Source organism: Camelina sativa, chromosome 14 (assembly GCF_000633955.1).
Source record: "Camelina sativa cultivar DH55 chromosome 14, Cs, whole genome shotgun sequence".
Lineage (NCBI taxonomy): Eukaryota > Viridiplantae > Streptophyta > Magnoliopsida > Brassicales > Brassicaceae > Camelina > Camelina sativa.
In genome coordinates this window covers 23,882,885-23,898,020 of record NC_025698.1, presented here as the reverse complement: position 1 = coordinate 23,898,020, position 15,136 = coordinate 23,882,885, and the positions used below count along the sequence as shown (strand labels likewise).

At 37.1% G+C, this 15,136-nt stretch overlaps 3 protein-coding genes and 1 pseudogene across 3 annotated transcripts; all 4 read left to right on the top strand.

Annotated features, from left to right (window-relative positions):
• LOC104742289 lies at positions 253-2,801 on the top strand. The gene is made up of 3 exons (XM_010463281.2): positions 253-890; positions 1,028-1,125; positions 1,998-2,801. Exons 1-3 carry the CDS (start codon positions 376-378, stop codon positions 2,651-2,653), a joined length of 1,269 nt encoding a protein of 422 aa, XP_010461583.1. The 5' UTR covers positions 253-375; the 3' UTR covers positions 2,654-2,801.
• LOC104742283 lies at positions 6,335-9,301 on the top strand (annotated as a pseudogene).
• LOC104743925 (ataxin-10-like) lies at positions 9,509-11,057 on the top strand. Its single transcript, XM_010464953.1, has 2 exons — positions 9,509-10,103; positions 10,186-11,057. Exons 1-2 carry the CDS (start codon positions 9,509-9,511, stop codon positions 11,055-11,057), a joined length of 1,467 nt encoding a protein of 488 aa, XP_010463255.1.
• On the top strand, positions 12,992-15,135 carry LOC104742284 (AP-2 complex subunit sigma). Its single transcript, XM_010463276.2, has 6 exons — positions 12,992-13,153; positions 13,262-13,360; positions 13,456-13,506; positions 13,995-14,168; positions 14,634-14,693; positions 14,799-15,135. The coding sequence occupies exons 1-6, from the start codon at positions 13,151-13,153 to the stop codon at positions 14,838-14,840; spliced, it is 429 nt and encodes a 142-aa protein (XP_010461578.1). The 5' UTR covers positions 12,992-13,150; the 3' UTR covers positions 14,841-15,135.

Genomic DNA, 15,136 nt, shown 5'->3' with positions numbered 1-15,136 from the left:
GTGCACGAACCATCAAAGATTACCTCATCATCTTGTGGCTCCTCTCTTTGTAAGTTTAGCGATGTTATTTACGGTAATGCTCGAGTGATCCACTGTTCAGATCATTCCCCCGAGAGTAGCAATCTAGGCCAAGATGCCCGGTTATTGACCCGAAAACCCGTTAACCGCGAATCGTCTTCANTTGGATTGTTTTGATCCCACTCGGTCACTTAAGTCTTCTCGGATCCCATCCCACCAAAAACACAAACAAAACAACAAAGATTCCTTCTCTCCTATCCCTCACTTCTTGTATATTGTATAGTCTATATATATTGGAGAGAGTGTAATCTAGTTTTCAATTCTATTTTCGCTTTCTTCGATATTCTCTTTTTCGTCATGGCTCCTCTCCCTTTCATACCAGAAACAACCCACAAGCAAAGGCGCTTATCTTCAGACCCAAAGAAGAAGAACAAAAAGAAGAAAACTTCTCAACCACCGCCTCAGACGCAAACGCAAAAGCTAAAGCAGAAGACGGTACCATCAACATCATCATCTTCGTCGTCGTCATGGAGCCAGATAAAGAACCTTTTGAGTTGCAAACAAATTGAAGGGCCACGAGTGCACGAACCATCAAAGATTACCTCATCATCTTGTGGCTCCTCTCTTTGTAAGTTTAGCGATGTTATTTACGGTAATGCTCGAGTGATCCACTGTTCAGATCATTCCCCCGAGAGTAGCAATCTAGGCCAAGATGCCCGGTTATTGACCCGAAAACCCGTTAACCGCGAATCGTCTTCATCGGTTAGATCCAACGGTTGTGGCGCTTACTCGTCGTATTCAACTTCCAAAGCTATGCACTTCAGAAAACTATCCGGTTGCTATGAGTGCCACATGATTGTTGATCCAAGCAGGTTCATAACTTTTTATTCTTACTACTTAATTCTGAATAATGCCTGTGCCAATTTCTTGAACATCTACATATCATCATGATTACAAAATGAAATAATATAAGAGTGATTAGTTAATAACGATTTGTTTACATAATTAGGTATCCAATAGCACCAAGAATATGTGCATGTCCACAGTGTGGGGAGGTCTTCCCTAAGCTTGAATCATTGGAGATTCATCAAGCAGTTCGTCACGCTGGTATGCATAATGCATCCCCTTTTTGATTAATTTATCTCTTTTCATATAATGTTATTAATAAAGCCATAGTTCCGAATCCATTATAGATCAAGAAGACTTAATAAAGTTATTTTAGTTGATAAAGCAGACATATATAAAGTTCAGTTTAACTCGAACATGTTTTTGGTTTAATCAAACGCCTTTTATCAAAAATAAATTTTCTTTATTTCCTGTTTTGGAATTTTCTATTAATTAGTTGAGAAAAATTAAAAATATTAGTAATAATGGTCTGTCTTTTAGTTTTCTTTTCTCGTAGTTGGGGCCATAAATCTGGCATGTCCTGTCGTTGTTTTTGGATATGTATGTACAGCAGCATATGTTGTATTCCAGATTCATTCATGGTACAAAGATTAGAATATTTTATATCAAAAACACATATTAGGCGACAAACAACATCACTAATCTATCACTCTACGGGTTTTTATATATTAATTTCAACCATATATTAAAATTTCGTTTGAACGAGCTGGAAAGGAAAAACAGCCTAACAGAAGAAATACGTACTAAACCAAAATGAAATTCAAATTCTTTTACATGAATTTTTCAGATCGAATCAAATTGAATTGAAATAAACCAAAGCCAAACCATAACAGAACATATGAATAGGCTTTTACACCTTTACTAGATGAATTCTTAATTTTATCATATAGGAAATTTTAATTGACCATGTTATATTACAAATAAAAAAAATTTCTAATGATTTTGTATAATAAAATATGAATCTTGGATTCCTTTTACTTGTTGTGGTTGATTTAAGGATATATTCATCTCGATATCGACAAAAAAAACATATGTGAAGATGTTTTTTGTAATGTAGTTAATTTTGATAACAGTCTCGGAGTTGGGACCAGAGGATTCAGGGCGAAACATAGTGGACATCATCTTCAAATCTAGCTGGTTACGTAAAGACAGTCCCATCTACAAGATCGAACGGATATTAAAAGTCCACAACACTCAGCGCACTATCCAACGGTTTGAAGATTGTCGCGACGTAATTAAGTCCCATGCACATGCCTCCCCCAGAAAAGAGCCACGTTCTGCCGCCGACGGCAACGAGCTCCTCCGGTTCCACTGCACCACCGTTTCCTGCTCCCTCGGCTCCCGTGGCTCGACCTCCCTCTGCTCAGCTGTCCCTGGCTGCCGAGTTTGCACCATTATCCGCCACGGTTTCCACGCCAAAACTGTGCGTTTAGGCAACGGCGAAGGAAAGGAAGAGATCAAGGGCGTGAGGACCACTGCTAGCAGTGGAAGAGCACACGACGTATTGAGGTGCTTTGACCAGCGGAGGGCCATGCTTGTGTGCCGCGTGATTGCAGGAAGAGTGAGGCGTGTGCAGGGTGACGTGCCCGAAGATGAAAGTGCTTCTGGCTCGTATGATTCGGTCGCGGGGCCGGCTGGGGTCTACACAAGTCTCGACGACTTGGTTGTGTTTAATCCCAAGGCCATACTTTCCTGCTTTGTAGTTATCTACAAAGTCTCCGAGGCTTAAAAAGAATTGCACTTAACATGATTTTGGATTTGTAAGTTTTTTAGTGGGATGTGTGAAGTAGTGGATTGTAATATTAAGACATCATGTTCGTTTGTAGAAGATTGTTCTTTTCCATTGGTACGTATACAATGTATATTTGTTGCCCCCCCCACTTCATTAAAATAGTTTCTTTAATTCTCATGTGCAAGTTGAAAAACACACAGTAAAGAAGTCAGAAGAGTTTAAACTCTATTAAAAAGATGCATTTAAAAGCGAAGCGTTCTTATTTGATTCACCGAGTCGATTACAAGCAACAAGAGTTTGGACTCGAGCTTTAGTTCCTTTACAAGCATGGAAGGGTTTTCAAATAAAATGTTAATATTTTTAGTATCGTTATATAATTATATTTCAAGATTTTTTAATGAACTCCTGGTTGAGAACTGAAAGCTTAGCTTCAAAGATTTTGAAGTCTTTGACGATGGTTTATTAGTCACGCAAGTTAGAAGGAATCTTGAACTCTTTTTAACCACAAGAATCCAGCATATGTAACCATCTTCATATGTCATTTCCTCAAATTAGAGTCTCAAACGAAAGACCAATCAAACTTGTGTAACAAGAAAAATAGTATTTAGATGATGAAAAAAACAAAAAAATGTGCACAAACAAAGTCTTCACTAGCTCACCAACGTTCATATCGACAGTGCTCTACATGTATATATAGGGTTACGTAATTTGCTTAATAATGTGTGTTGTATTTGCATTTTCCCCCAAAACTTTCGTATAGCACAGTTTCCATCCAAAGTTCACCTTCTAAATATTTCGTACCTCTCTCGAACTTTCTATTATGTTTTTTTTTTGCTAAACATGTAAATATCATTAATATGAAATTTGAGGTTTTTTACAAAAAGTAGCATTTCCTGGAGTCTCTTGACTTGATGATGTCGCTGATCTCACAATCGACAAACTTAAAAATGACATGCAGAGATAGTCTGATGGAGTTGTGCAAGATGTTGTTCCGTTGACGCCAAAGATTACAAAACCACCACTTGGGCAGTTCACTAGAAGAATTGTTCTGTATAGTTACGGAAAAATTTGTAGGTAACTATATGAACATGTTTTACTAGTGGTTGTCTTCCTCAGCAGCATTGGGGCATATGGAGAGGAGCAACGCATGCATGAAAGGAGTTCCAGACAAGAGGAAAAAGCCTCTGACACACGGGCAGATCCTCTTAAATACCAGTTTCCAGACCTGGGCAGAGAATTCATAGACCAGAAGTATGTGGTCCCTAGTCTCAGAGGCAATAGAACAGAGGCAACAGACATCCGATTGAATCTGTCCCCAAGATTTCAGTTTGTGCCTAGTGGGAAGGCGGTTCAAGGTACTTACCCACATGTTCAAAGCATATTTAGGCACTGCACCTTTAAACCATACCAAGGGAGCCCAGTCTTTCTTTGAATCATGAGGCCTGAGAGCTTCCCATGTCCCAGCTGTTGAAAAACCTTGACATAAAACATGTTATGTTGTGTTGAAGCTTTAGATTATCCTGCAATTGAGGATCCGATATAACTATAGTCTTTGAATTTAACATTTTTGTATCAGCCACTGTGACCAAGCGGTCGTTGTCCAAAACTCCAAATAAGTGCATTTACATTCTACTTCTTGTGCTAAACACTTTTAACATTCTACATATTTAAAATCTTTTACAGAAAAGAAAACATTTGTAAAATTTCAAATGTAAAACAAAATTTTTGTTTTTAACAGTTTTAAAAATATTAAAAGACAATTATAAGAAAATTATAAAATTTAAACAGCTTTAAAATTTACAAAAGATAATTATAAGGAAATTATATATACATATCAAAAAAATTGAAATTATAATATTACCAAAAAATGATTACTTTTTATATAAGATAAAAAAATTGTTGTGAAAATTATACAATTAATTACTGTTTCTTAAAAAAATGTAAATACTCACCTTTACATAAAGAAAAATATTGTTTTTTACCAAACAAATAATTTACTCAAAAAGACTGTTATTGTAATAGGAGTATGTAAGATTAACTTATGCGTTTTTGTAACTATAAAAATGTTAAAGTGAAAAGACATATAATATGCTATTTAATGTGTTCATAAAGACAATTTGTTGGTAGTAGTAAAGACTAAAGAGTATATTTTAACAGTAAAATATATTTGTGAGTACAAATACACTTTTAGTGGTTATGTAGATAATAGATGATAATTTGTTATAAATAACCTTTTTGAAATACCTTTTTCAAAAATACCTCTTTTTTAAAAATATTTTCATTTTTACCTTTTTTTTACACAATTACAATGTGTTAAATTAATTATTTTTGAAAATCCCCATAATAGATTTGTAAATAGATATATACTAGTGTATTACAGCAAAAAAAAGTAACTATTTTCTATAACTAAAAGTTTATCTCTTTACTTTTATATATTGTTTTTACTTACAAAAAGAATTAAATATATATTTTTTAAAAAATTTATTTTATTTTAATAACTTTAAACTCATCTACAACTACTTTCTTTAACTAAAACTGCATCTATTTACTCTTTTTTTTTCAACCAAACAATAAACTAAAAGGAAATTCATCGGTTAGTTGCTCAAGCCGGAGGGAAGGATTTTACAAAAAAAACTTCGGAGATAAGAAAACGCGAAGCACGAGCAAGACAATCTGCCTTCGTATTTGACGCACGCGGGATCCAAGAGATGGAGAATAGTGGGAAGGACTCCAGCTAGTTAAACTCATCGAGCAGGTTGGAGAAAGATTACCAATCTTCAGGGACTGCACCATAGTGACTCAGCACAATCAGTCTCGAAATGTTGACAAGCGATCCCTGCAATACGTATCCGCTGCATAGCTGACAACAACGCTTCTAACTCCGAATACAGGGGGAGAGGCTTCATCTTAGACGTTTTGCCTCCAACAACAAGGTTCGCTTCTCACCAACGTAACACCATCAGCCCAATCCTGGCACATTGGTTGCTTTCCAGGAACCATCAATCTAAAAACGAGGTGAAGAAACTTGGACATCCGAAGACAGAGATGGAGCTGACATGACCGCTGTAAAATAGAGCGCCTGCCTCTTCCCAGGCTAACTTATCTCCCAAAACCTGAGCAATTATATTATTTGCCTCGATCTCTAAACCTTGAAAAACTTTTTTTATTTATGGTCTTCGAGATTGCTATAAAATCTATGTTAATTGAAGAAGTTGATCAGGATCATCCTATTGAGAGGCATCTCTCCAAAAAAAAATCCAAATTTGAGTACACAGACTCATATGGAAAATCCTCTGACGAGACCGAATTCATAAATAAATTCCAAACTTCAGACGAACAAGAACATTAAAAAAAACATGATTAATAGTCTCAACCGCAGAGTCGCACATTTTACACCAAATATCACATTAAACACCTCAGTGTATCTATTTATTTTTATAGATAGTTTTGACGTATTAAAAATATTTACTTTATGTTATTTATTAAATTTTATTTTATTTTAAAAACTCTAAACCATATATCCGGCAAATCCCAATCTTGTAGTATGTAAATTATTTGCTCTAGTCATAATTATTGCACTTAATATGGAAAAAAAAAAAATAGGTTGACGTAATAGAAAATTAGAAATTGCTCCTCCCTAAAAAAACCAACACTGCATCTTCTAGTGGACAAAAAAAAAACAACTCCCTCTGCTAAAAGGCTAAAACCCCAACAGTATAGAAATAATCAAATAAGTAAAGCAGCAAGTAGCAGAGCAACTAGAACTTGTTTAAAACCTTACTTCTGTGAGAGAGGGAGACAAAGTTGACTTTGAGATCTTCCTGTTTACAAAACAGAACCAAACTCCGACAATGTCACTCATGTTCGCTTCCCCTGTCGTCACCCCAACCGTCGGATCTTTCACCTTCTCGTCCCGCCGCTCCAACTACATCGTGATGTCCGCCGTCCGATCTAACTCGACTTCACTCTGTCCTGTACTGACAAAGTTTCAGAAGGACTGCGCCACTCCTACACCGTACCTACGTGAAGTAGCCAACGCCATTGCCGATGACATGCGAGCCGGTCTAGCTGTTGAAGGAGGTGGAGATCTCGACATGATCTTGACCTATGTTGACGCTTTGCCTTCTGGGTATCTTTTTTACTTTCTTTTCTTTTATTACATTATGTTTTGTGATCTTAAAGATAATTAAGTTTTTTACTATGGACCGAACTAACTAGACATTAGTTTTAGCAAGAAAAAAGTGTTAGTCCTAATATTTTGATTCCACTGTATTGGATATAGGAATGAGGAAGGGTTGTTCTATGCGTTGGATTTAGGAGGTACGAATTTTCGGGTGCGTAGTGTGCAATTAGGAGGGAAAAAAGAGCGTGTCGTTGCTACCGAATCTGAACAGATATCTATTCCTCGTAAGCTTATGATTGGTACAAGTGAGGTAATGAATCAATATCTTTGTTACATCAATGAGTGTTTAAATCGTTTTACAGTTAAAAACTATTGATTGTATATGTCTCTGAATTGAATGTTTTAGGAACTCTTCGGGTTCATTGCTACTAAGTTGGCAAGCTTTGTTGCAAAGGAGAATCCGGGGCGGTTTCGGTTGGAACAAGGGAAGAAAAGGGAGTTAGGATTTACCTTTTCATTCCCGGTGAAGCAAACCTCTATTGATTCAGGCACACTAATCAAGTGGACTAAAGGCTTTAATGTGTCTGGAATGGTGTGTAAAGTGTTATGACCATAGTTTTGTCTCCAAGATCTTATTTGGTTTCTAACTCTAACAACCCCTTACATTGTGTGCAGGAAGGAAAAAATGTGGTTGCTTGTTTAAATGAAGCTATGGAAGTACATGGACTCGATATGCGAGTTTCTGCCCTCGTATGTTTTCTTTATCTTGAAAATAGTAGATGGAAACTCTTTGTCTTGTGCATAATGTAAGTTTTGTTGATGTTTGTGTGTTTAAGGTAAATGATGGAGTGGGAACATTAGCTGGAGCAAGGTATTGGGATGAGGATGTGATGGTCGGTGTGATTCTTGGCACTGGGACCAATGCTTGTTATGTAGAACAGAAGCATGCCATTCCCAAACTCCAAAGCAAATTTTTTTCTGGAACAACGGTATTATTATTGATTGTTATATATGTACATAGGTTTATCGTAGTTCTCATGCACAACTCTGTTTTGCATTGGAATTAGATCATTAACACGGAGTGGGGAGGGTTCTCTAAGATTCTTCCGCGGACTATTTTTGATGAAGAGATGGATGAGAAAAGCCTGAATCCTGGTGAACATGTACTAGAATCTTATCCTTTCTCTAACATCATTATGTTTTTTTTTGTTAATGTATGCATGGTGTCGTAAGTTTTACAATTGTTTACTGTTTGTGTGTGGATGAAGTTATATGAGAAGATGATCTCAGGGATGTACCTTGGTGAAATTGTTAGGAGGGTTTTGCTTCAAATGTGTGAAACTACTGACTTGTTCGGACAATCCGTTCCTGTCAAATTCTCCACTTCCTTTGCACTCAGGTACTTCTCTCTCACTGTCTATCTCCAACTCCATATTTGGTTATGGTGTCAATTGTAAGAGTAGTAGTTAGGGGTGTGCAGTTCGGTTTACACTTTGGTTTTGGCTCAGTTTTGGTTATATCGGTTTAGTAGAAAATTAAATCAAATAAAAACCACTAGTATTTCGGTTTGATGCAATTTTGGTTTCAAATTCTCTTGGTGTTAGATAAAAAAACGACTATATTTTTTAAAAAAACTTTATTTTATTTTGGTTTATTCATTTTTAATTTGAATAGATGATGCAAGAATCGGTTTTGCCGTTTTGATTCAGTTTCAATCTTGATTCAGTCAAACGATTTCGGTTTGTTCGATTTTATACGTGGAAAACCAATATGGTCATAAACACATTTGGATACGAACATTTCAGTTCAGCTTTGGTTTATATGCTTATCCCTAGTTTCAGTATCCTAAAATCGTATACTGTATCTCAAAGTGGCCGAGGGTAAGGCCTTTGAAAGTTGATTAGCTAAGAAAATGATGATAAATTCCTAAATGAATTATTTTTGTGTAAATTTTGCATAGGACCGAGCATCTATGCAAAATACAAGAGGACAAAACTGATGATCTTCAAATTGTTGGATCAGTCCTATACGACATTCTAGAGGTTGGTTATTAATTTATTAAGAAAAAAATACTAATAACATCCATAATTTGGATAACTGTACCAACCTGATCAAGCTATTGGAAATAGGTGGAAACGAGTCTAGAGGCGAGGAGGAGAGTGGTGGAAGTGTGTGACACAGTAATAAAACGTNGCGTCTAGCAGGAGCTGGTATAGTAGCACTCCTGCAGAAGATTGAAAAAGATACCAAAAGGATGGGTTCAGGTAAAAGAACTGTTGTGGCTATGGACGGTGCACTATACGAGAAGTACCCGCAGTATCGAGAGTATATGCAAGATGCACTAGTCGAGCTTCTTAGCCATAAGCTTGCAAGTTACGTTGCGATCAAACACACCAAAGACGTGTCTGGGCTCGGTGCAGCTCTTTTGGCTGCTACTAACTCCATTTACTAGTACTTCATGAATATAAACTTTGTTTGTGTGTACATTATATTACATATCAATAAGATCATTACGAGAAGCAGCGAACAAGAAGAAGGTAGAACTATAGAAAAATCATTCTGGTCATTTTTAAATAAATTTGTTTTACACGAACTAATAATTTTGGACCAAAATTTTTCTTTACTGCTAAATGAAACACGCTAGATGAAGTAGAAGTTCTGATATGTATTGCATCGATCTCTTTCTCTTCTTCTCTCTCGATCTCTCCCTAAACCCTAAATCTTTTGCAATGGAACCAAAACTGAGTGGTGGTGGTGTACCGGAAGAGGTGCTTCAGCCGTTGCTCATTGCTTCGGATTCATCCTCTTACTCTCTAGAAGAGTGCTTGAAGTTTCTTCTAGAGTCTTCCAAGACAGATTCAGGGCGCTCCGATCTCGCTTCCAAGGCTATTCTTCCTTATATCTTACGTCTTCTTCCTTCCCGCCATTATCTGAACCTCTCTCTCAAGGTCCTCCGCAATCTCTGCGCCGGCGAGGTTTCCAATCAAAACTCTTTCGTCGATCACGACGGTTTTGCTATCCTCTCCGACTTGCTTGCAGAGAAAACCAAAACCACGGAGGAAGATCTCGACACTGTTCGATTCGGGTTGCAGGTTCTAGCCAACGTTGTATTGTTCGGAGAAGAGAAACGTCAGAGAGATGTGTGGCTTCGGTTTTTCCCTGAGAGGTTCTTCTCAATCTCTAAGATTAGAAGGCTTGAGACATGTGATCCTCTCTGTTTGATTTTGTATGCTTGCTTTGATGGATGCTCTGATCTTGCTTCTCAGCTTTGCACCAGTGATGGCCTCACCATCGTTGCTGAAACTATACGGACTTCATCTTCCGGTAATGATTTGGTTGTTTATCTCTGATTTCAGCAAATTTAAGTTGAGGTCTTGTCTGATTCAAATTGTCATTGTTTTTGTAGTTGGGTCTGTGGATGATTATTATTGGCTCAAGTTACTTGTTTCGAGACTCTGTGTTGAAGACCATTGTTTCCCTCAGTTCTTCTCCAAATTATACAAAGTTGTTGATACGGTTCTTGGTCATAGGGATGAGACGTTCACATCAGAGCAAGCCTTTCTTCTGAGGATGGTGTCTGATATTGCAAATGAGCGGATAGGACAAGTGTCAATCCCCAAGGATGCAACTTGTTCCATTCTTGGATTATTCAAGAAATCTCTTGACGTTTTTGATTTTACTTCTAGTGAAAGATCTGAGCTTCCTACGGGTTCAACTGTGGTAGACGTAATGGGTTACTCTCTCGTACTAATAAGAGATGCTTGCGCTGGAGGTAGCCTTGAAGAACTCAACAAGGAAAACAAGGGTTCAGTTGATACTGTTGAGTTGCTCTTGTCCTCTGGACTTATAGATCTTCTCCTTGCTCTGCTTCGTAGACTTGATCCTCCAACAACAATAAAGAGGGCTCAACACCAGAGTCCTAGTTCTTCTTCTTCTTCTTCATTAAACCCTTGTCCATACAGAGGATTCAGGAGAGATATTGTGTCTGTGATTGGGAACTGTGCGTACAGAAGGAGAGAGGTACAAGATGAGATCAGGGAGAGAGATGGGCTCTTCTTAATGTTGCAGCAGTGCGTCACCGATGATGACAACCCTTTCTTGAGAGAATGGGGCTTGCGGTGTCTGAGAAATCTGCTGGAAGGGAACCAAGAGAACCAGCAAGTGGTTGCTGATTTGGAGATTCAAGGATCTGCGGATGTGCCTCAACTCCGTCAAATTGGTCTCAGAGTTGAAATTGATCCTAAAACATCCAGGCCTAAGCTTGTCAATGACACCTGAAGCTTCATTGCCATGGCTCATGTAATTTGATTTCTTATTCTAGTTAGAATTAGTATTATGTGGTTTCTTTGTTCACTAAGTATTAGCTGATGTAATTCTTTTCCATTTCAATAAATCTCTTTTTCTTGATTCTTTCTTTTTGTGACTCTGTATCTGTTATTTCTTCTATACTCACCAATGATGCTAGTCTCGTTTTCTACAGGGTCCATAATTTTATATGTATTCATAGAAGATGTATCCCCTTGCATATTTGGTTCTATTGAGACTGGTTGAGAGACTTGAGTATGGTATGCAGTTTTGTTTACATGATAAGAAGATTAGATGTATCTAGAAAGAAGACCATTTTCACTTTACTTGTTTGTGGTTGCAGCTGAGGGTGCTCAGAACCGACTCGAGTTCACCGTTGTAAGACCATTTAACTGGATTGGACCTAGGATGGATTTCATCTCTGGCATTGATGGTCTTAGCAAGGGTGTCCCTCGGGTCCTAGCGTGCTTCAGTAATGTGAGTATACAGACTCATTCCTATTAACCCGAGTTAACAAACATTTTGGGCTATTTTCAAGAACCTTCTGCGACATGAGCCTCTCAAGCTTGTAGATTTGGGAGAGTCACAGATAACCTTTATCTACATCAGAGAGCCTGTCCGTTTGATCATTGCGAGTTTCATCCATTGCCGTTCTTAAGTTGTAATGCTATCAAAGAAGTTGCATCTTTAATATATAGCCATTACTTTTTGCATTGGTCAAGATATTCATTTTTGTTTGAATAGATGATACAAGCTAAGAATCGGTTCTGGTTATGTTTTGATTTGGGTTCAGTTTGTTCCATTTTAAACTTGAAAGCCAATATGGTCATAATAAACACATTTGGATACTAACATTTCAGTTCAGCTTGGGTTTATCCCTAGTTTCAGTATCCTAAAATCATAGACATATATTGTATCTCAAAGTGGCCGTGGGTAAGGCCTTTGTCCTTTGAAAATTGATTAGCTAAGAAAATGATGATAAATTCCTAAAATGAATTATTATTGTGTAAATTTCGTATGAGCATCTATGCAAAATACACGAGGACAATACCGATGATCTTTCAAATTGTTGGATCAGTCCATGAATTGGATAACTTTACCAACTTGATCGAGCTATTGGAAATAGGTGGAAGCGAATCTGGAGGCGAGGAGGAGAGTGGTGGAAGTGTGTGACACAGTAGTGCAACGCGGACGGCGTCTAGCAGGAGCTGGTATGGTTGCAATTCTGGAGAAGATTGAAGAAGATACCAAAAGGATGGTTTCGGGTAAAAGAACTGTTGTGGCTATATGACGGTGCACTCTATGAGAAGTACGTGCAGTATCGAGAGTATATGCAAGAAGCAAGATGCACTAGTCGAGCTTCTCGGCCATAAGCTTGCAAATTACGTTGCTATCAAACATACCAAAGACTTTTCTGGGGCTCGGTGCTGCTCTTTTGGTTGTTACTAACTCCATTTAGTAGTACTTCATGAGTATAGATAGAGACTTGGTCCATTTGTTTAATGAACATTATATTATATATCAGTAAAATTGTTACGAGGAGCAGCGAACTAAAAGTAAAAAAAAAAAAAAGAATCATTCTCAAAAGTCATTCTGTTCTTTTATATGAATTTTTGGACACGAATTAATTTCAGAATTTGTTCATATTCAAACAAGAGAATTTTTAATCGAGTTTGGTTCATATGTATCCCCTACTGTGTGAACAAATTAAAAATTCTAATTATGTATCATCAATATTGTTAAATGAAACACTCTAGATGAAGTAGAAGTCTGAATTTCATTCTATAAATTTGTGTTGTTCCAAAAAAAAAGTTAATTAAGTTTTAAATAAAAGAATTTTTAATTTGACAAATATTTTCTAGGTCTCTGAGCTGATTTTTCTGGTTAAATCAATAATTTTCATAAAAACTTCGTTTTATTTATTTGACTGGAGAGTTTGGCTTAAGAACCTGTTTCGAAGGTACTCGTGAAAATTCAAAGTGAGATCTGAAAGAAGAAAAATCCAAAGACATCTCGTCTCCTCTGATCGCTCACGATTCTTCCTGAATTCTCCATCCCCTGAGAAAATGGTACTGCTTCCTTCTCTGTCTCTTCTCCATTTTGTTCTCTTTATATGTTATCTTTAACGCCTCAATTTTGATCAATCTCTCTCTCTCTTTCTCTCTCAATTTGTCCAGATCCGATTCATATTACTGCAGAACAGACAAGGTAAGACTCGTCTTGCCAAATACTATGTTCCTCTCGAAGAATCCGAGAAGCACAAGGTCGAATACGAGGTAAGCAATTTCAAATCGTCTCTGTCCTCTTATTAGGTTCCCAATTAACTCCAAAGCTCGTTTCTGATTCTTAATTTTGTTTCCTCCCACACCAGGTTCATAGGTTAGTGGTGAATCGTGACGCGAAATTCACCAACTTCGTTGAGGTTTGTGTCTTGTTGTAACGAGATTAGGGCTCTTCAGACACTATTTTGCCATGAAGAAATTGTGAAATTGTTCTCAGTTTGAGGCATTAAAAGCTGATTTATGTAATTATGTGTCAGTGCTTAGTATCAAGATCTTTATGGAGAGAACTCGAAATAAGCCTCAATGAGACATGAAAATGTGATTAAGAACCAACATTAGGGCTATTGATACTAGCACAGTGTAGGCATTAAGCTAATTTGAGTATTTGAAGAGCATTGCCTTGTCAATTGAGAAGGTATTAGTCGTTGTTTGAGATGTTAATAGAAGCTCTGAGGCAGAACCCAACTCATCTAAGATCTTTATAAAGAAGTAGATATGTGTCTTATGAGAATGTGATTAAGAAATGGATATTTTGGAATGCATTTTTTTCTTTCTTTTGTCAGTGGTTATTATTGTGAATCTGTCATGTGGGAAAATGATAAGACTGTTCTACAACTATATTTTTCAGTTTAGAACACACAAGGTAATATACAGGCGTTATGCTGGATTGTTTTTCTCCGTGTGCGTGGACATTACTGACAATGAGCTGGCTTACCTGGAGAGTATCCATTTGTTTGTGGAGATATTGGACCATTTCTTCAGCAATGTCTGTGAGCTAGATTTGGTGTTTAATTTCCACAAGGTACCAAACCTCCTTTGTTGTTATTACCCCTTATATATTTAGTTTCTCAAACTGCTTCCTTGGATCCTTTCACCCTTATAGTTAGCATATGATACTGTACAACCACTGGTTTTGAATAGACCTGGGATTTTGCTTCGTCTTTTCGCTACTTAGAAGCTTTGAACTAGTTTAGTGAATTCAATGTTTTTAAGGGTGTTCTGAAAATTTTCACCCATGGAGCTTCTAAGGGCCTATAGTAAAGCTTGTGTTTGCCAAAATCAAAAGCTAGTCTCGTTTTCTTCTCACTGTATTTGTTGTCCCAATTTTAAGCTGACCATAATGCCCGGTAGATAAATATATGTATGCAGCATCCTCAAAAGCATTCCACATTTGTGTCTACTTATGTGGATGCTTCTGTTTTTCTAGATTTGATCTGTGTTTGTACTCTAATACTTGCTACTAATTCCCTATGATTTTAATTAAAAGGTGTATTTGATACTCGATGAATTCATTCTTGCTGGGGAGCTCCAAGAAACAAGCAAAAGGGTGTGTATTTTTGTTTCAAGCTTTCCTCTTTCACTGAGATGTATCACACATTCCCTTGCTTAACCGCTAAACTTTTAAATGTTGGGAACAAATATTTTCTTGCAGGCAATCATCGAAAGGATGTCAGAACTCGAGAAGTTGGAGTGATGATGCTTAATGCGTGCTTGTCCATCTGTTTTTTCTCTTTCTTTCTTGGCGTGTCTGGAAGATTAGCGATGCTTCGGTGAGTTGCAGACAAATGGTGGTGTTAAGATTGTGAATGACATTGAATGATTCTGCTGAGATCGTTCACCCAAAGTTTGTTTATCTGTGATTTTCATTTCAACTAGTGAGGTTACTTTTCTATCTATCGCAGACCTTGAATTCTGTATAAAATGTTTGTTTCGCAGAAATTTTATCACGCATATAGTACTGAGAAGATACGAAACTTAGTTGATAGTAAC

Coding starts and splice junctions, on each gene's coding strand:
- LOC104742289 (XM_010463281.2), top strand. CDS start 376: ATGGCTCCTCTCCCTTTCATACCAGAAACAACCCACAAGCAAAGGCGC. Junction 891..1,027: donor ATGATTGTTGATCCAAGCAG/GTTCATAACTTT, acceptor TTACATAATTAG/GTATCCAATAGCACCAAGAA. Junction 1,126..1,997: donor TCAAGCAGTTCGTCACGCTG/GTATGCATAATG, acceptor TTTTGATAACAG/TCTCGGAGTTGGGACCAGAG.
- LOC104743925 (XM_010464953.1), top strand. CDS start 9,509: ATGGAACCAAAACTGAGTGGTGGTGGTGTACCGGAAGAGGTGCTTCAG. Junction 10,104..10,185: donor TATACGGACTTCATCTTCCG/GTAATGATTTGG, acceptor TTGTTTTTGTAG/TTGGGTCTGTGGATGATTAT.
- LOC104742284 (XM_010463276.2), top strand. Junction 13,361..13,455: donor AGCACAAGGTCGAATACGAG/GTAAGCAATTTC, acceptor CTCCCACACCAG/GTTCATAGGTTAGTGGTGAA. Junction 13,507..13,994: donor AATTCACCAACTTCGTTGAG/GTTTGTGTCTTG, acceptor TATATTTTTCAG/TTTAGAACACACAAGGTAAT.